At 42.6% G+C, this 21531-nt stretch overlaps 2 protein-coding genes across 3 annotated transcripts in view; both read left to right on the top strand.

Annotated features, from left to right (window-relative positions):
* The window catches only part of YES1 (YES proto-oncogene 1, Src family tyrosine kinase), a 46820-nt gene extending 41523 nt beyond the window's left edge, over nt 1-5297 (top strand). The window contains exon 12 of the mRNA XM_066626693.1: nt 1406-5297. Coding sequence (XP_066482790.1) covers nt 1406-1614 — 209 coding nt within the window. The 3' untranslated portion in view covers nt 1615-5297. The remainder of the gene's footprint in view (nt 1-1405) is intronic.
* A 2337-nt stretch (nt 5298-7634) lies between these two features.
* ENOSF1 (enolase superfamily member 1) overlaps nt 7635-21531 on the top strand; it is a 35920-nt gene continuing 22023 nt past the window's right edge. For both annotated transcript variants that reach the window (XM_066625064.1, XM_066625065.1), the window contains exons 1-9: nt 7635-7785; nt 9645-9753; nt 12739-12854; nt 14615-14701; nt 16392-16418; nt 18269-18341; nt 19241-19279; nt 20272-20354; nt 20902-20936. In XM_066625064.1, the coding sequence (XP_066481161.1) occupies nt 7702-7785; nt 9645-9753; nt 12739-12854; nt 14615-14701; nt 16392-16418; nt 18269-18341; nt 19241-19279; nt 20272-20354; nt 20902-20936 (653 nt within the window). In that variant the 5' untranslated portion in view covers nt 7635-7701. The remainder of the gene's footprint in view (nt 7786-9644; nt 9754-12738; nt 12855-14614; nt 14702-16391; nt 16419-18268; nt 18342-19240; nt 19280-20271; nt 20355-20901; nt 20937-21531) is intronic.

Below are 21531 nucleotides of genomic sequence, written 5' to 3'. Positions count from 1 at the left end.
GTCCGCTCAAAAAGCAGAGTGAAACCAAACTAATACAATATGTGGAAGTTGTAGGTGGCCACAGACTGAGGTGAAGGAGCAGTGTCACAGAGAACACCTACTCCTACTGTAATTCATGGTCAAGACTTCATTCATCTTCACAGAACTAAGTCCCTAATAAGGTTGGACATTCACAGGATCAGAAAGACCAATATATCAGTCTTCAACAGCAGTACCTTTGTTGTGTGTTAGTTTCTTAAACTATTACTACAGCAGTTTTCAAACTCTCCGGGAGCTTGAAAACTACTGTAAGTCCTTGCGGAGGCGGGGGGAGGCAGTGGGGACAGGGGAAAGGTAGTGGCATGATCCCAAGGATTGCACTGCTCAGGGGACTACAGGGGCTTGGGTGCACTTACCAGAGCCTCCTGCAGCCTCCTGGGGGTGCGGGGAGCCCTGCGCAACCGTCTGCAGGTCTCCCCGAAGCTGCAAAAGTGAAAGTGGAGCTATCACCCCCAGGAGGCTGCAGGAGTCTCTGGAAAGTCCAGCCAAGCCCCTGCAGCCCCCTGAGTGGCGCGATCCTGGGCATTGTGCCGCTTTCTTTCCCCCGCCCCTTAAGGAGGCAGAGGCCAGGGCCCACAGGCTAGGGTGTCACAACTCCCCAGTTTGAAAAACCCTGTATTGCCAAAATAATAATTTTGGTGGTGGAGGATGTTATCCCAGCTCTCATAATTTTTCAAATAAGTTTGTATGTTAGGAGTTCCCACAGGTACTATGAATAAAAAATGAAATACTGTTTTTACTATACCATTATATGAGTAAGGTAAGTTGCTCTTGTAATTATGATGACAGAGCTCTTAAAATATGCTTAAATAAAGAGTGAAAAAACTCAGGAGGCAAGATTACTTCATGCCATTAACCTCAAACCCCCCCCCCAGTATCTACCCTGTAGTTGATGTAATCTTCGATAGTCCACTGTCAGAGGTGTGATGGTGCTCCTAAAATTTGGAATGCTATCCTGAGACAAATTTGTCCAGTGCTGTCATCCTAGTAGCTGCTAAGTTTTATTGTTTGAATGTGTTCTTATGTTTTTATTTTATTTTATTAACTGCCAGGATTTATTTGAAAAGTCTGACTAGAGATATTTAAAATAAATTGATAAATTCTCTTTTTGCCCACAAAAGTAGACTTATAAAATAAAAGTGAGACTGATCTATCCAGGAACTACATTACAGGCAAATGTGTGACAAACAATGTTAGTAGATTATCCTATCCATTTTATTATAGTGTTGCAGAATGAGTTGCATTTAATAGTTACATAAATATATCTTGATTCAGATAGATCTGTTACTCATAAGTATTCATAGTTCAGAAAAAGTCTTCCATATTGTGGAATAAACATTTCACACAATCTCTTTATCATTTATAGGCATGGTGAACCGGGAAGTGTTGGAACAAGTGGAACGTGGCTATAGAATGCCTTGCCCTCAAGGGTGTCCAGAATCTCTCCATGAGTTAATGAAACTGTGTTGGAAGAAAGATCCTGATGAAAGACCAACATTTGAATATATTCAGTCTTTCTTAGAAGACTATTTTACTGCTACAGAACCACAGTACCAGCCTGGAGACAATTTATAAGTCCCTGCTCTACATACCGTGCAAAATCTGCCAAATGTAAAATACATTCAAAAAAATTTCTTGTTTATTTGAAGGATTCAGAGGAAAACAAATCATCACCACATAACAGTTGCACAAAACCACTTTTGAAATTGCTATGCCCAAATGTACCAATTATGTGATATTTTTCTCCCTTATTGTATCCGGGTCCAAAGGAAGCATCCCAGATAGGTGGTATAATGAGCATTACCATAACAATTTATAAAAACAGAGCTGCTAATCTGTATCTTTTCCTCTTCTAACATTTCATCCATACTTCTAAAAGCAACACCAGCAATTGCATAGGCTTCTGAGTGGAAGTGTTCACAGAATAACAAAGTATGGGACCAAACAATTCTAGTTCTATAAGAAGTCCTATGTTCACAAGTAAAATAGAATTTAAAGGAAAGAAGTTGAGAGATAACATACAATCCTGATTTTGTTTTACATGGATTTAATTAGAGTAGGAAAAGTGTTCTCTACAAAGGCAGATGATTTATGATGAACTTGATTAAATGCTTGACCTCAGTAGTGGAACTGAAGAGCATAATGCACTGTGTTAATACTTTATGTTAATGTAACTGGAAAATAGCATATGGGAGTTAATTTTTTTCCTGCATAGCTTAATTAAGAATGATGATGGTAACCATAAAGTGAGGCAATGTTTTATATGGTTATTTCAGTGGAGTATAGTATACAAACTTGAAACCACAAAATGCAATCAGAGGGAAAGAGAAGATTTCCTTGATCGTTTAATACCCTTTCAGTGGAAAAAAATTCTAGTCCCTAGTTTTGTGTGTTTGGAATTCTTCTTGGAAGAGACATCTGGGAAAAGGAAAAAGATGATCATAACTTATGAGTGCTTCCAAGGTCAAATATCACTTGTTCAGGGATTCACATGATTGCACTTCTTTAGCCTATCTTAAAAAGACACTTGTATGTATCTACAATGTATTTATTTAAAAAATTAAAGTTTGAAAATGTTCGGACTCAATATATTTAATATTGAGTTGCCAATATCAAGTTATTGGGAAACAGTCAAATCAGGTACTCAAACACTAAATATTAGGCTTCAGCCCAAATGAAGTTCAGTGGCTGTACATCCGTAGTTCATTCTGAAGAGCTAGGATCCCACATAACAAGCTGTTATGTGAGGAACAATGGTGGGGCAGACTTGGTGAATTTTGACTTTTTAAAAAGGTCTGTATATGTACACCCCAACTATTGGATCAGACATTGTGTGTAATTTCCCATTCAACTAATAATATGGATGCAGACACATTCTTCAGCATGCATATTGACTCATTTGAAACATCTCACGGAGCCAGGATTGAATCCTGGTCTGGCATACCATCTTCCAGCAATGGATACACACACACCTGAACCTTTCTTAGAAAAACTCAGGATCTAGCATGACATATGAACCAGGTGATCTTGGCTTGTTTTAACCACAGTTTGCAAATAAACAGGATATGAAGTTGGGATTCAGTTTTGGCTCCACATGACATCTGAATCACGTCATTGCCATTAGATATATTGGGAAAAAATTTTTTTTGCTATGACTTGATACATATCAAGCAATAAACTCCTATTGACATTAGGAGTTGCCCATTATCGTCTAAAGTTTATTATTATTTCACACTGCAAACTCCTCTGTGAAAATTAACATCAGCTATAGGACAAATCAGATAGGTTTAATTTTGGAACAACAAATACCAGTCATAGATACTTTGAATTCTGTTCCCAAAATGAATTATGTAAAATTGTGCAATCATGTTATTTTCCCCATATCATTTATTCATTCCTATCAAATTTTTAAGGGCTTTATGTGAAAAAATTATGAAATTGTAATTTTTCTAAATATATGTTAGAATGGGTAATACAACTATGTTTATGTAATAATGCAGGTAAAACACACCAGAAAATTGTTCTGGTATTGATTGGATTTTAATTAATAAATGGAACAATTCATTGTAACACACAATTCATTGTATAGTAAGGAAATCTTTAAAAAAACTAACTTAATGAGCTTGTTCATGAAAAATGATTATGTATTTTTAAAAGGCCTTCAAGATTAGCTTCCATATCTATGTTTTTTTTCCTTCGTAATAGTGTGTTACCTCAAGACTTTGATGTGAGCTTATCTTGACAAATAAGAATTCAACATTGAAAGAAATACAAACTTTTCTATAAATAGTAATACATTTTAAAAGTGTAATTATTTTTATAAAGCATGATGTTACATTTATTTTGCAGGATTGATTTAAAATAAAGTTCACCCTAATTACAGAAGCTTATTTTAAAAAAAACCTGAGTGGTTTCCAAACTGCTTTGCTTGTTAAACGTTACTGGGAACATATCTTTAGAAATCTAAAGAACTGTGCATTCAGTTATGTTGATGATTCATTCTGGACAATTTTTAATAGACTTGAGTAGTCTTCAGGGTACATCTTGGGGAAGTCATGGTTTATTTTTTAAGGAGTGTTTTTAAAATGTTTAGGGTTTTTTATTTTACGCAGAATTTCGTCAATCCTGTTTCTGCAACTTTAAGCAACTACAACCCCATAAGACAAATTCCAAAGTACTGTATTCTATTGCCCACCCCATAATTATTTAGAATACTAATGATCATTTTGCTGCATTTGAAGATATTTTATACAATACAGTATTTGTTTTTAATTTGTATATGCCTCATTGATTCTTTGAGTATCTGAGGTAACCTTAATCACAGTTGCCCCATCTATAGGTTCAAAAGTCCAGTAGTGCTCTGAATTCTACCTTCTCCATTCTCATCAGACAGATCAGAGGCCAGTGGTGCCTGCACTGTATTCCCCTTCCCAAAGGGGAATATGTGTGCAGGGTTGGGAAACTCCATGGGTAAAATGACAACAGAGCTTGTATGTGTGGATCTCAGGGTTTCCTCCACGCATTCTTCCTTCCACATATGTAAGATGTTGATGTGGAAGATTTTGCACTCCAGAGCAACTGCTTACATGTGTGTAGAGATCTCTGTATGCAGATTGCCCCTCACTGGGACTAGGAACAAGAAGCACAATTAACCTGGAATTATCTATACAATACCATTTGAAAAGTATGAATGCCAGCATGTTTCTGTGTGCTGCCCATTCATTTCAAAGCTACAGGACAAAAAACTTCCTGATGGATTGTATCCAACGGCACAATGTTCACCACTACTTTCTTTCATGTTTGTGTTATTCACCCAATAGCTTTGTTTGGGGGATTGGGTTCAATATTTTCTGCCACAACTTTGTCAGTCAATATTGTAAAGCCCGTCTCGGTATCTCCAATGTATAGAAGTGCCACTGTATATTAGGATTGTAGTACTGCTAGATAACTATTTTCTAAACATCAGCAATGATAATGCAAACTTTTTTTACATGTTTTCACTGTTTATATTTTCAGCACTTCCTGTACTGTAATCAATGTTTATCATTTAAGAATAATTTTTATATTTGAATAGAAACAATTATGTAACATTTCTGATCAAAACTGTACTGCAAGCCTTGCCCATCAGTTCTCTTGAAGCTATGTTGTGTGGTAACCTTTCACTTTTTTGTTCGATTTTCCTATCATGCTGTGTTGACAAGCTTACGTATTTTTTAATATTTTATTACTTTTGCATAATTAAAGTTCCCAAAGTATGATGATTGTGTATGTGGATACTGTTGTGAAAAACAAAAAGTGACTGGACTTCCATGGTAATTTCAACAAAATCCTGTATTTCTCAATTCAGGATATTTACTCATTTAGCAGTATATTTGTGATATACTAATTCCAATCCTCATTATAGACCAGGCATGTCAAATATGTTTGCCAAATGCTTTTGATTCCCCATTCAATCAATTGCCTTCTATGATGAGTATTACAGAAATTTTCTTAATTATTGATATTTAATTGGTGGTGATATTGGTTATCTCTTAGGGTTGCTTGTGCTTTGGTTGCCTTTCTTTGCTCACAAGTGAGTGTTCTGGCCTCCTTTTCTGGAAGACAGTTTATAACCCAGAATGGATACTGGAATACAGAATTTGGAGAATTCAGTGGTTTCTATATCATTCCCAATTTGTCCAATGGCACATGTATTTTTCCATTTGTAGCTGGAATGGGTGCTAGAACATGGAATTTGGGAGAATTTGGTTGCTTTCTATAAAAGTCCTCATTTAGTCCAATGGAAATACAGTAGGTGTATTGGCCACTTCTTCCAGAAAACTGCTTATAGCCCAGAATGAGTACTGGAGTCTTGATTGGGGGGGGGGGGGAGGTGGTTATTTGCTATATCTGTCACAGTTATTCCAATGGGCCCTGTGATTTTGGTTACTGCACCTACCTTGGAAGCTGGTGATACTACCCTTCTTCCTCAAAGCTGTTTATCACCCAAATTGGATTCCAAACATAGAATTTGGAGTCATTTAGGAGTTTCATTTTATTATTCTCACTTAATGTTTTCTGTAATGAGTCGTTCCTTGTTTGGTGTCTGAAGACCAGAGAATCAAAAACTGTGGCTTGTTAAAATTAGGTTGTGGCAGAAAGGGTGCTAATAGAATTTGAATTGTGCACGGATTATTTCCAAAATATTGATCTCGTGGCTCTAATATGTTTTGCATGATACTGAGTTAGAAAATGTCCACTGGGACTTGTTCCATCCTGTTCTAGATGGGTTTTGGCTGGGAAGGTGTTAATAAAAGCATGCTATTGGAACAGTTTCAGGTTTAAAATACTGTTCTCAAGTATCTACACATCATGTGTTGTTTGCATCTGTTTCATTTATTAATGGACCATTCCAGTTTTTACACTAGTACCCCCCCAATGTACTTCTTGAATTTCACAGTTATCTCCCCTCACTGTTTACAACTTTCCCCTTTTATTTATACTCCCCTCTATGTGTGAGAGTGTGTGATACTTATTGAGAATATGATTTATATAGCACTTTTCAACTAAAAGAGTTCACCAAGCAGTATGTGTAAATTAATAATAATTCCCTGTCCCGAATAGGCTCACCATCTAAAAAGGAAGCAGAAGATAAACCACCGAACAATCACTGGGTGTGTGTGTGGGCTCGTGCAAGGGCAGGGTAACCAGATGTCATAACCACAAAAAAGGACAAGGCACTCCAAAATGTAGGGCATCCAAGAAAAATGTAGGTCATGACAAAATAAAAGCTAAAAATATTGATTTTGTGTGGTTAATTCAAACACTATATTACTTATTACATTTAAAACTATGGAGGCGATCCTAACCAACTTTCCATCACTGTCCTCACCACAGTCCAGCCCCAAGGTAAGGTAACAAACATGCCCTTACTTTGAGGACGCCCCCTTGATTGCCTCTCCACTGCAGGATGCAGTGTATGCCACATTAACATAGCTAGGTCAGTGCTGGAAAGTTGGTTAGGATTGCACCCTATGTGACATAAAACTCGTTACATGTAATTTAATTCCAAGAAGGTGATGGATGCGCTGCCTGCTCCCAGCAAAAGGAGACATTGAAGTTCTTTTCCAGAACAGGAGGCTAAAAAAGAGGACTTGTCCTGGACAAACAGGACTTTGCTTTCCCTGTGCAAGGGGCACAATTCACCTTCCCCTGCTAAATAAGAGGGCACCACAATCAAGGGTGCCTCTGCTCACTTAACAGGGCCCACCTAGAAACGTCCACACGTGCCACTAAGGATCACACTCCTTAAGAACGTGAGAACAACCCCACTGGATCAGGCCAAAGGAGTCCATCTCGTCCAGCCTCCTGCGTTTCCCAGTGTTCCCCCGTGCGTCTGCTGAGAGCTGCCTGCACGCACTCCGCTGCAGGGGTCTTCGGTGGCGGCTGCTGCGCACGGACAGCGTCGCCCTCGAGGCAGTGGCTGGGAAGGGGGCGAGCTGCCAGCCGGCCCGCCCTCCGTCCCGAGCGTGCCTTCTTATTCGCCAGCCTCTCCTCCAGCCGCCTCTCCGGGCTCGGTCTCCTCCTCCTTCCAGCCACTCGTCGGCTCTGCTGCGACCATCCAGGAAGGTCTGCGCACCAATCCTCGGGGGGAGAGGCTGCTGCAGTCTCCTCGCAGCCGGGATGGGCAGAGGAAGGATCACGGCGGTGGCCGTCCGCGACGTCCGCTTCCCCACCTCCCTGGCCCAGCAGGGCTCCGACGCGATGGTAAGGAGCGCTGCAGCCCCGCGCGTCCTCCGGAGCAGCGGCACAGGCGGGCAGAGGGCAATGCCTTCCTTGCCTTCTTCGCTGCTGGGTCAGCGCCGAGCCTACTCAGAACCAAGTCCCGTTAGAGTCAGTGGCGCTTACTCCCAGGAAAGTGTGGACCAGATTGCAGCCCCTGAGCCCAGTCCTATGCCTGTTTACTTAGAAGTAAATCCCTTAATAGCCGATGGGGCTTACTCCCAGAAAGTGTGGACTGGATTGCAGCCGCTGAGCCCAGTCCTACGCCTGTTTACTCAGTAAGTCCCATTATAGTGGATGGAGCTTACTCCCAGGAAAGTGTGGACAGGATTGCAGCTGTAGATCTGATTGGATGCAAACGCTGTGCAACACAAGTTGTGTATGACAAAGTGGGGGCTCCGTTGGCTGTAAAGGTTGCTCATCTCCATCCATTTTTCCCAAGCTAAACAAGAGAGCCAGGATGGTGTAGTGGTTTGAGAGGTGGACTTAGAATCCCCCCTCAGCCACAAAGCTTCCTGGGTCACCTTGGGTCAGTCACTTTCTCTCAACCTCACCTACCTCACAGGGTTGTTGTGAGGACAGCAGGAGGGGAGCAGCTGTGTACACTGCCCTGAGCTCTTTGGAGGAAGGCTGGTATAAAAATGTGAAAAATAAATAAAATCTCCAAGACTCTGCTAGTTAGTACTTTGAGGGATGTTCAACAGCACCTGCTCGGTTGTTCGTTCTATCTTGGTTTTGACACTAGAAAGAGAAAACACTGGCTTCCCCTGAGTCTTCTTTGGATGGCTAGAGTGCTTTCCTTGGGAGAAATGGGATACAGAAAGAGATAGCTTGAAGCAGTCTGTGACTTAATCTAGTGGTCTATCCAGGTCAGTATTGTCAGCATTGATGGGCAGCTCTCTCCACAGTTTCAGATAGGACTCTTTCTCTCTCGGAGAAACCAGGAGTTGAGGCCTGCATACCAGATTTCTGGAACAGAAATAAAACAGTATAATATTAACAGTTTAATGTTCCTACCTAAAACTTATTTTCTCAGTCCTCTTGATTTTGATGGACTAACAGCCCAATCCTACCCAACTTTCCAGCTCCGGTGTAGCCACAAGGCAGCCCCATGATAAGGGAACACCTGTTCCCATATCTTGAGTAGCCCCAGTGACTGCTCCTCCACCACAGGATGCAGTGCACACCCCACTAGCACACCTGTACCGGTACTGGAAAATTGGATAAGATTGGGCCCTAAACTGCCAAGGTGTTGGGTCTTAGGCAGGGTGACCAGCTGGCCTCTTTTTCCAGGACATGTCCACTTTTTTAGCCTTGAGTCCTGGAAAAGAACTTATAAGTCCTCCTTTTTTCTGTGAGCAGGTAGTGCATCGCCTTCTTGTAATTAATAAATTATATGTAATATCATTTTAAATTTAATAATAAGTAATATAGTGTTTAAATTAACCATATGAAATCAATGTACAAGTGTTCTTAGCTTTTATTTTGTCACGTCCTACATTTTTCTTGGATGTCCTACATTTTGGGGTGCCTTGTCCTCTTTTACTGTTATGACATCTGGTCACCCTGCAGTTCTGTATGCACTTTCCTGGGAGTAAGCCCCACTGAACACCAGAGGATTTACTTCTAAGTAGACTTGCAGAGGATTGAGCCCTTATTTTCATTTTCAGTTTATTATTCGGCACTATCCCCAGCAGTGGGGTGAGCCATTTTTCAGGGCGAGTGCTTGCCTGTCCCTGGCACCATCTATGGATGCAGGCCTGCCACTACCACAAGTTTGCTGCCCCCAGTATCAGCTGTATGTGTTACCAGGACCGTGATTAGTGTTTTGCTCTTCTGTTTAGCACCCTGACCCAGATTATTCTGCAGCCTATGTTGTAATTGAGACAGATGCTTCTGATGGTCTCAAAGGCTATGGCTTAACGTTTACATTGGGCAAAGGCACAGAAGTGGGTAAGTTGTATACTGTCTATAATTTAAACTAGTCACACAGATCACCATGAATATATTGCTTCTCTCGTTTAAAATAATCTCTCTAAGGGGAGCCAGTTATTGTAGTGGCATGACTGGGCAAAGGTCAGTTTTCCAGGAGTTTTTCTTTCATCTTTGTTCTAATAAGTCACGTATTGGGAGCTGTGCTTCATCATGCCAAGGCCTGGAGAGAGTTGGGAAGGACATCTTTTTGACCTTGGATACTCCTGTTAATACTAGTCCAACAGTGGAAACCCTCACAAAATAGTGGTTGCTTTTGTTGTGGGGCACTCAAGAGCCATTGGCCAACTTTTCATTTCTAAGAGTAACTGTCAGCTGCATAAGAACATAAGAGCCCTGCTGGATCAGGCCAAAGGCCCATCTAGTCCAGCTTCCTGTATGTCACAGTGACCCACCAGATGCCTCCAGGAGTGCACAAAACAACAACAGGATACTGATACCTGCATTCTGTTGCCACCTCTTTGCATCTGGCATTCTGAGGTAGCCTACCTCTGAAACCAGGAGGTTGCATATACCCAACAGAGTTTGTAACCTGTGGTGGACTTTTCTTCTAGAAAACTGTCCAATCCCCTTTTAAAGGCATCTCAGCCAGATGCCATTGCTACATCTTGTGGCAAGGAGTTCCACAGACGAACTACACGCTGAGTAAGGGAATATTTTCTTTTGTCTGTCCTAACTCTCCCAACACTCTATTTTAGTGGATGTGCTCTGGTTTTGTTACTTTGTGAGAGGGAACATAAGAACATAAGAACAGCCCCACTGGATCAGGCCATAGGCCCATCTAGTCCAGCTTCCTGTATCTCACAGCGGCCCACCAAATGCCTCAGGGAGCACACCAGATATCCAGGGAGAAGATACCCAGGGAGATACCCAGGGAGAAGATCCATTCTATCCCTCTATACCACTGGTTCTCAAACTCTCAGGGAGAGTTTGAGAGCCTGTAAGTTCTTGCAGGGGGGAGGCAGCCACGCGATCCCCAGGATTGCGTCACTAAGGGGGCTGCAGGGGCTTGGCTGGACTTACCAGAGCTTCCTGCAGCCTCCTACCAGAGCTTCCTGCAGCCTCCCGGGGGTACAGGGAGCCCTGCGTGAGGGTGGCAAGGCTCCCCAGGTCTTCAAAAGTGAAAGCGGAGCAATCGTGCCCCGCCTCCGCAAAACCAGAAGTGGAGCGTGATCCCTCCATTTTCACTTTTAGAAGCCTGGGAAGCCCTGCAGACGCTTGTGCAGGGCTCCCCGCAACCCCCAGGAGGCTGCAGGAGGCTCTGGTAAGTCCAGCCAAGCCCCTGCAGCCCCCTTAGCGACGCAATCCTGGGGATCACATAGCTGCCTCCTTGCTGTCCCCGCCCCTTAAGGGGGCAGGGGCCAGGGCCTTCAGGCTGGGCCGTTGTGCCGCTGCAGTTTGAAAACCACTGCTCTATCCAATGGGTCTCTTCAGACCTGCACCACCTCAGGAGGTGACACAAGTTCGAGGAGAACAGAGTGGCTTGGAGCCACTCTGTGCTGCTCAGGGAACAGGGTTGGGATCTGCGACCCGGCCTCGGCCTGCCCCGGCCTGCCTCCTGCCTCCTCTCCGCCCCCTCCCCAGGTCAGCATGCAGGCTGGATGCAGCCGCCATGGGCCAGTGCGCGTCCCTGCACTGGCCCAGCCGACACAGGAGGAGGAGGCACAAATGTACTTTATGGCACATTTGCAACCCTCCTGAGCTGGCAAAAGGGACTTGTGCCAGCCTAACACAGGGTTAGGATTGTGCCCTTAGGCGCCCTTAGGGCGCAATCCTAACCTCTTATGTCAGTGCTTTCCAGCACTGGCATAGCAGTGCCAATGGGATATTGCTGCATCCTGCAGTTGGGTGTCAATCACAGAGGCCTCCTCAAAGTAAGGGAATGTTTGTTCCCTTACCTCAGAGTTGCATTGCCCTTATGTCAGTGCTGGAGAGCACTGACATAAGGAGTTAGGATTGTGCCTTTAGTGTGTTAAATGTATACTGGAAGCAGCCTTGCAAATCTTGTATTGAAAGGCAGCATGGAAAAGTTCTAATAAACAAAATGTGAACAAGTTTTGGGTAAAAGGTGACTTCACACACACACACACACACACACACACACACACACACACACACACACACACACACACACACAGAGAGAGAGACCATCAGCAACTCTCCCTCCCTCCAAATCATTTTTTGGCTTCTCTGTTATCTCATATCATTTGCTAGTCACATGAAAATCACAGAATGATTTTCACATCAGTTTTGCTTTCTGCTTGTTACCATAACCCTTCGGGCCCCCTGCAGTCTCTTCTGATCACAGGGTAACAATGGCAGCATCCTAATCCGTTAAAGCTTTGCCACTTCACTGCGGTGTCTCACCTCTGCATCAATAAATGCTACAAGCCGTTAAAAGCCATGATGTCACTTCAATAGCTGCAACATACCTAATCGGATTATATGCCTTGTGCTTCCCTTTTGAAATCCTTTACCATTTATGTTCCCTTCAGCTGACATTAGAGAGGTTTGGCTCATATCTTCCCAAATAAGTTCTAAATATATTGAAACTCTCTCTAGTTCCACTTCTGCTAGAAAGGTATCTGTGACATTCAGTCCTTTTGAAGTTTTCTATTTACATACCCAAAATTCGGGATTGCTTTCTGATACTTGATGACAGAAAGTCCACATCCCTGCTCCTTCCAAAGGTAGGTTTGGAATAAGTTGTACACCAATTCTTGGGTTCAGGTATTGAAGTATACGTAACTTAAATTAGTTATATCACAGTTCAGGATTAGGCTTGCTTGGATGTTTAAGACAAAAATTCCTCTAAAAGAAGTCTCTGTTGTTCCAGTGAACTTCTGTCTTTTGAACCAAAATATTTTTTCAGAAGTCACAAAATGTTTGCACAACTCCAGAAATGCTGTAGCAAACCTCTAAACAACATATCCTTGTATTTTGCAGTTGTCTGTGCAGTCAATGTACTCTCCACTCATGTAGTCAATAAAGACTTGGATGAAATAATTGGCGATTTTCGAGGATTCTACAGGCAGCTGACCAGTGATGGGCAGCTCCGATGGGTAAGTTATTTTAAAGTATTGTGGAAATAAAAACTACTGGATGAATGCAAAGTTGTTTGTATTTTTAAAAGTACAATAAGGAAAATTACTGAAATTCTGTTTAGTTACTGGCAGGAATCATATCCATTCAGTTAGGCAAGAATCCAAACAAATAACAGATATGTTTGGTGCAATCTGGGGTTTAACATTGCTTGAGGTTCTTGTATTCGTACAATTAAATGTTCTCCCATGGGCTCCTGTTTATTGCCTTACAATATGCAATAAATACACTCTGAATGCTACTCCTGTTCAGTTTCCAGAGAATGCAGGAACATTCTTGGATGAATAGAGTCCATTGTAGCATACAATATAAACATTATTTTAAACCTTCAGTTATGACTGTCCCACTTTGAAAATTGCTATGTTGTCATATCAGCAAAGAGGATGAAATTGTCATGGTAGTATCACAAAGTTCTGCTACCAGAGGTTTACTGCTACAAGAGAATTTGGGCGTTTTATAATTTCTATGAAAATCTAAGTTGTTTAATTTTGTGCCATATAATTGTATTCATTTGCCTTTAACATTTTTAGTGTTGATTTTTCCCTTATCTCCATATGTTGCAGTGAAGGTCCGAAATCTGTTGTGTCAAAAATTGTAGAGAAACAGCTGACAATCCCTCAGGCATCTGGTGAATGTCTGAATGTATGCAGATTGTTCATCTCCACAATATCATTGACCAGGGATTCCTTTCACTAGTAATTCCCAATTTCTGACATAAATCTGCGAGGTTGCTGGCATTCCTTTTTGACTGGATAGAAGTGGGATAGAAATAGGATCACAGAAATGGACATACTTGTGTGGAGTTCTGTTATAGAGTGAACAGGAGCTTCACTGATTGATGGAACTGACTTCTTCTGGAGCCTGAGAATTTGAAAAGGAGGTAGCTCTAAAACAGTGATCTTCAACCTTTTTTTGTGCCACAACACCAATAAATTAAATAAGCAAGTATGAGACTGGGGATTCACTGCTGATCCTGCTCCTTCCCAGGACCCAACTGGCCCAGTCCCACCCCCCATTGCTCCCTGCCTGCCCCATGTGCGTGCAGCATTACATCAAGAACTCAGTTTTGATAAGGCGGCACCATTATTGGATTGGATCCAATTACTGTCTTGCACAGACTTTGAAAGGTTGCTACAAGCCCAATGGGGTCATGACCCACTAGTTGAAAAACACTGCTCTTAGCATTTTCACAATAGGAGGAAAACATTTGCAATAATTGCAGCTGTAGGGCTGCTGGCCATCTCTGTCTCTCAGGTGGGCTCTGAAGTGAAGGCAACCAAGTCCAGCACTCTCACTTCATTCAGGAGGAGAAAGAAGGTGCTTGGTGGCAGACAGTTGAGGGCAAAGAAGAGGAAGGAATGGGAGGGCCTTGCATTATGATGCCACTGATAGGGCTGCCCTAGCCCATATGGCACCTTTGTGCACAGTAGAAAAAGGCACCCCTTCCTGCTGGAAGTGCCATTCTGCTGGCATTCCTCCTCCTTCCTATCTGAATGGCACATCCTTAGATGTGGCACCCTTGTGCGGTGCACAACCTGCACAACCATAGGGGGTGACCTGAACCACTGTTCTCAATGAGGCTGTCAAGATGCATTGATGGGCTGCTATGACCTGAAGGGTATAGCTTGGGAGCCGCTGTTACAGACCCCTGGGTAAAGCAACTTTCACCATCCCTGTAACTGGCATAATGAGTTGGTGGCGTGGTTTATTCTGTTAACAGATTGGTCCAGAGAAAGGAGCTGTACATTTGGCCACAGCTGCTATTCTGAATGCTGTCTGGGACTTGTGGGCTAAACAGGAAGGAAAGGTAATGGTTTTGGAAAAAGTGGTCCAGAATGTCACAGTTTGTGACTCTGTATGTTCTTGTTCTTGTTTCTGCCAACATGGCTATCACAATACTTATGATACAGTTGTTAAAACTGCACATGACAAAAGGTTCCTGCTATCTATATAGTTTACAGCAGTGGTTCTCAAACTGGTGGTCACTACCCACCAAGGGAACTAGAAGCAGGCCATTCCCCCTTAAGGGGAGTGGCTAAGAAATGGCTGAAGTGACAGCACCTCAGCAAATGTGCTGCCACCATGGACAAAGGGCTTTTAAACATATGGGGGGGGTAGTACCGGCCATCCAGAGGGTGTGCGGGGCTCACAGCCCCCTCTGCGGGCCTTCCTGCTGCTCTGAAAGGCTCCTAGCTCCAATTGCGACCCACTTCTGGTTTGTGATTTCAAACACGGACCCTCCCCTGCACCTTCCAGATGGCAGACACTACCCCCAGGTATGTTTAGTAGCCCCTTGTTGGTTGCAGCAGCATGACTGCTGCAGAGCCATCACTACCACCCCTGCAAATACTTACAGGGTTCTCCACTTCTGAGTAGAAATTTGAGAACCACTGGTTTGCAGCATGAGCATCAACATACCTCTTGGCTGTTGAACTGATACTAAATCTGTCTGTTCTATCTGTAACAAGGCTGAGGTTGAACAATTACTGTCCAACCAAGATGAATCAGGTTGCAATGCTATACATACTTTTCTGGGAGTAAGCCGCACTGCACGCAGTGGGACTTACATCTGCGTAGATATGCTTAGGATTGTGCTGTAAACCATCTGCACCTTGATCATATTGCTTAGCACTGTCAATAAACATTTCTACTTTTGTTCCACAGTATGAATGTTTCAATCTACTTAATATAGTGTGTAGGCCACAATCCTTTTCACCAGAAGTTGGCAACCTACGGCCCATGAGCCAGATCCGGCCTGTCAACCAAACTTATCTGGCCTGCTATCCCAAGGCCATTGTATATTGACAGATAGCACTCTTACCCAGGAGGAGGTGGTGGCACTGGGACTCTATGCTGCTGGAGGCAGTGACCTGCTAAGGCTTTATTTTCATCACTTCCCCCTCCCACATTAGGTTTATCTGGTTGGAATGCTGGCATTAGCCTTTAAGGTAAATTGAGGACTCCAGTTTTAAGTAAATAAAATAATAGTGTTTCGGTTCAATCCTAAATCTGTTTTGTAGAAATAGAACAATTTCCAAGTACTGGGAACAGTCTTGCACTCACCAGGTGCACACAGATGCTGTGATACAAAGACCCAAAGTGTCAACAGAAACTCTTGACATCCAGCCTCTTTTGCTGGTCCTGGTTCAACTCCCAGGAGTGGTGTCAGTGTAGAGTCTCCCACCATTGTGCCCAGAAGAACAAGCCTCCAGTCTGGGCATTCTTTAGCCTGGACCTTTGTACAGAGCCTATTGTGCAGAGCTTATTCTTATGGCAAAGATCATCTTAATTGCCAAATTGTTGTACAAAAGGCAACCTTTGAGCCAATTTGAACAAGTTCCTGGTCTCGCAGTGCTGGAAAGCGCTGACATAAGGCGTTAGGATTGCACCCTGACCGTAATCTGTTAAACTACCCTAGCAACTGCTGTATTATTTCAAACACATTGGCATAAAGGTTTCAGAATATTCCTCTTTTTTTTTCCCTTCCTTCTTTAAAGCCTCTCTGGAAGCTGCTGGTCGACATGGTAAGAAGCTGTGTCATTGATTATATACTTGTGTCCTTGCTGTGCTAAAAGTAATGATCCTAGCTAGATATTCTAAATGATTCTAAATCATTCTATGTTTTATAACAGTGGTTCCCAAACTGTGGGTTGGGACCCACTGGTGGTTTGCAACCCAATTTTTGGTGGGTCATGGAGCAGAGTTTCCAATGCAAACATGGGTGATAGAAAGTATAGATAACTAACTGCCTCAAGCCCTGAGGCTATTCAAAAATCAGATAGCTGCTAATTGCCTTGCAAGCAGCTCACTTCCTGAAGTTTGCAAGCCTGTGTAAATATAAGGAGATAAGCATTTGAGTATCTTTTTTGCTTAATATTACTTGTAAATAAAAATATTTATAGATCTTTTTTTAAAAGTTTTATAAACCTAGGTGGGTTGCAGTACAGTGCCATTTTAAAAAGTGGGTCCCAGTGCTAAAAAGTTTGGGAACCACTGATTGAGAATGAGGTGCTATCTTTGGTTATGTGGTTGAACAATGTTCCCAGAGCCAGAAGATCTTCAAGGTTTTGTGGGCTGCAGAGTGTCCTATTCTTATAGTCTCACTGTTTCCTGGGCAATGCAGAACTGTTTGTGTTGTAAACATTTGTCTGTGTACAAATGCAACACCAGATGTGAGTTGATCTTCATAGTGATGCTGAACTATTTATTTAGTTGTAAGAGATGCCACCATCTTCAGAATGAAAGTGGGAAGCCATGTTTATGCAGAAGTGATTGCTGCTGTTCTTGGATCAGCATGTAATTTGGAATTGCTAAGCATTTAAAAGTCATGTGATCAAGTAGGGAGAAAAAGTAAGCAAATGACCATCCGGTTTTGGTGCAGATGTTTTGGCCTTCCAAAAAAATGGTGTATACAAATGACAACGTTTGCCAGTTGTGACTGCTCAGACTATACAGCTTGTGTGTTTTGTATTTGATATGTCATGTTACTCATTTGAAAATCCATCTAGAGCAAGATACCATCAGGCTAATCGCACCAGTCTTATTAAAGATACATGTATATATGTGGTACTGCAGAATATAGTGGCCTCTATAATGCCACCCTGGATCAGCATTGCAGTGTGGTCTGCATCCATATTGGCCACACATGATGTTCCCAGTCTAACAAGGGGCCCACACGTGGATCTTGCTTCCTGTATTAGAATGAAATAATTTGCCATGTATAATTTATGGACTTGGTTAATGGAATGCCAGATGACAAAGAGAAGCTCCTATGCATGTTTACTCAAAAGTAAATCCCACTGTGTTCAGTTGGGCTTACTCCCAGGTAAGTGTAATGAGTTGCAGTCCAATCCTAACTAAACACACACCCCACTAACTAAACACACAGTGGGACATGTGCTGCATCCTGCGGGGGGTGGGGGGAGGCAGTTGCAGAGGTCTCCTCAAGATAAGGCAACATTTCCCTTATCCTGGGGCAAGCTTCCACTCCCCCAATGGATCTCCTAAGATCTCCACCAGCCATTTTGCGAGTGGGTCCAAGGAAGAGGGAATAGAATGGGCTAGGAAACCAGCTCAAGTGACTGCAGCTGGTATCCATCCCGTCCCTCCCCTGTTCCATCTCCAGCCCACCCTCCTTGCCCAGACACTCTCTGTTCCTCCTCCCCCTGACTTGTGGGCCTGTGTGTAACCAGCTGTGGCACTGGGCCTCTGGCACTGCCACCCTCTGCGGAGGCAGTTCTGAAATGGCCACCAGTGGCATGCTGTGTATGTCACCATGTGACCATTTATGACTGTGTTCCAGTGTTGTCAAGCTTAGTGGGCTATAGGTTATACAACAACCTCACCTTCTTTTTTTAAACTGTTCTGTTTCCAGGATCCCCAGCAGTTGTTATCTTGCATAGATTTCAGATATATTACCGATGCACTGACGGAAGAGGAGGCTTATAGTAAGTTGTTTTTTATACACCACAAAGTCTGCTTTTACTTGCTGCACTTCAGATTAATCCAGTTGGCTTCTCCAGAGTAAACAGTTTTGGAAGTGGAATAATCTGTGTTTAAGTAGTGGTTTTACCAAGCACACAGCATGCTGTGCCGATATCAGGTCAGTCATTTTTGCAACAGCTCTGTAGGGCAGGCAGTTACAGTGATGCCTCGCAAGATGAAATTAATTCGTTCCATGAGTCGTTTCGTATTGCGAAAATTTCATCTTGCGAAGCGCGGTTTCCCATAGGAATGCATTGAAATTTAATTAATGCGTTCCTATGGGCAAAAAAAGTCAGAACAAAGTCAAATTTGGTTTGCAAAGTGTTTATTAAGTGCTCTTTAAAGGCATACATACTGTACAGAGGATTTCAAAAATTTCAAGCACAAAACGTCAAGTTTTTAAACATGCACAATGCATCCTGGGTATTAACGGTTGTGTGATTTAAAACAAACCAAGACAAACAAACAAAATATGCAAAAAAATTCATCTTGCGAAGCACGGCCATAGAAAAATTCGTCTTGCGAGTCACCAAAAAAATCACAAAACGCTTTCGTCTTGCGAGTTTTTCATTGTGCGAGGCATTCGTCTTGCGAGGCATCACTGTACTTACTCATGGTTAGGGGTCTCAAATACGACAACTTCCCAATGATTTAATGCCTCAGCTGAAGCTTGAACTGGAAACTGCAGTTCATAGTACCTCAGTGCTGCGATAGCGCCAGACTATAGACTTAATGATTATTTGTGTGGTGAGTGCAGCCCCTTTCACCTAGAAAATGATCTATACAACTGCTTTCTAAAAGTAGCACTTTAGTACTAGAGGTAGAAATGAAATTGGTTTCCTGTCTATTTTCATCCCACTAGCTATACTTCAGAATGGCCTGATAGGAAAAAAAGAAAGAGGTAAGCAACAGAACGTTTCCTTCTGAAGTACAGAATGATTTGTTTGTATCCTAAGAGGTTTTTCACAAGCTGAAATTGGAAGCCACATGCCAGGGGAGACTGACAGACTGTGTTAGTCTGTGGCAGCAAGAATCTCTAAGTCTTGTGACATCATAAAGACTAACACATGCATTGCATGTGATGATGTAGACCAGGGGTGTCCAAAGTTTTTGGCAGGAGGGCCACATCATTTTCCTGACACTGTGTCAGGGGCCGGTGAAAAAAAGAATTAATTTCCTTTTAAAATTTGAATAAATTTACATAAGTTTACATAAATGAATATATTAAAGATGAACTTATATGAATGAATGAAGGTCTTGCAATAGCTCAAGGCCCATAAAAGGCCTGGCACGAAGCAAGGCCAGCCTTTCCTTCGCTGCCACTGTTGCATCACAGATGTGAAACACCAAGCAGTGGAGGGAGCCCTCATCCCACAGCTCACGCAAGAGGTGAAACAGTCGCCCTCACACTGAAAGCAGTTGTGTCAGGCCAGTGCAGGCTCCAACAAATCTTCAGAGGGCCAGAGGCTCATTGGGGACTGGGGGCTCCCTGAGGGCCACATTGGGAGTCCTCGAGGGCTGCAAGTGGCCCCAGGGCCAGGGTTTAGGCACCCCTGATGTAGACTGTGGGCATGAACAACTTTTGCAATGTTACATGTTTTTGTCTTTAAGATGTCAGAAGAGTCTTGGTTGTCCAAGGACTGGAAAATGGCTGATGACTTTGCACATGTGACACTGGATGCATTAGGGAACATTCTTTTCTTTCAAGGCTACTCCTGGTAGATCAGCATTCAGTTCTCCCACTGGATTCAAGCGTTTTCATTGGCTCAAAGGGCCTTTCTGGATTGTTACTTTGATGCACAGTTGTTGCAGGGAATCCATATGTTCCTCAAGTAGTGCTTCTGTTGCAAGAAACTTTCATTTGACCGGTGGTGACATTCTGTATCTTTGTAGAAGAACAAATGTTAAAATCTGGCTACCCAGCTTATACCACGTCATGTGCCTGGCTGGGCTATCCGGACCAGCAACTGAAACAGGTTTGGCTCTTTCCATTTAGGTTATGCCGTGAGTTCAGATGCTCAAATTATTTAGCCAAAATATCCAGCTTAAGTATTTCAGGGAGAAGACAAATTTCATGTTAAATTATAGCACCAGGTATGGTTTGAATTGATGTTCATATGGGTCAGTGTTGCCCTTAGCTCTGGCAGTGGGACATAGAAGCAAACCTAAAAGTGTTGTACCATCTCCTGCTGGGTGCAAAACCTTCATTGTGAACCAGGGCCTCTGCATCTAAGCACGTGTGCCTTTTGACATGGCTCACATGATCCATTTGCCCCCTTTTTGCAATGGATGGCTCTTCTAGAATCCATCCAGAGAATCATGCAAGAGTTGTGGGTGTACATAGGTGGTGCTATATTATTAATAATAAACTTTAAATACAATACTTTTTAAAACTGCATAAGCATATAATTCACATATGAAGTACACTACTGTTAGAGATCACAATGAATCTAGCAGATTATACTGTATCTGTTAAGCTGTTGAAGTCTGCATACCATGTAACAGCTTCAGCTTTCTTGGCAGCTATGCACTGAAGCTTTGAAGGCTGGCTGGACCAGGTATAGTAACTTTATTCTGAATACTTCACTCCTTTTTTCCCTTGTTGGGGCATTGAACACACATTCCTGTGGTGTGTATTTTTTAAAATAAGAAATCAACAGAAGAATCAGGAAAAATTTGACCTTCTCTGTCTTGTTGAAGGCCACTGACCTATTTTTTCAGTGGGTTGTGCAAATGTACTTAAACAGATGTCACTGTTGACGTTGACAGCCGTGATGGCTTTTTGAAATCAAACAAGTGGCTGAGATCAGTCCTCCTAGTGTATACTAGCTCATCTGGGGATGGGGGAAGGGGGGAAAGGCGGGGATATTTGTCACAGGTTCAGTTCAAATATGGTTGGCCCACATCTTACATGTGATAGACTAGCACATATTCAAGTATTTGTGCTCACCGCCTTCCCCCTTCCAAAAAAAGATATAGGAAAACAACAGTAAAAATAGTGCAGGTGACTCAATTCCACTTACTTTTGTGTGCTCTGGAGCAAGAGTGAAACTGCTATTTTCTCAGTTCCTGCCTGTCTTTTGTTCTGTGCTTTTAGTTCTTAAAGTGACAGTACCTATATGTTTCTTTAAGGGAGTTTTGACTGTATGTGAC

The sequence above is a fragment of the Tiliqua scincoides genome, chromosome 4 (genome assembly GCF_035046505.1).
Source record: "Tiliqua scincoides isolate rTilSci1 chromosome 4, rTilSci1.hap2, whole genome shotgun sequence".
Taxonomy (NCBI): Eukaryota; Metazoa; Chordata; class Lepidosauria; order Squamata; family Scincidae; genus Tiliqua; species Tiliqua scincoides.
The sequence above is the reverse complement of the archived record's forward strand: the minus strand, read 5'-3'. Positions and strand labels throughout refer to the sequence as shown.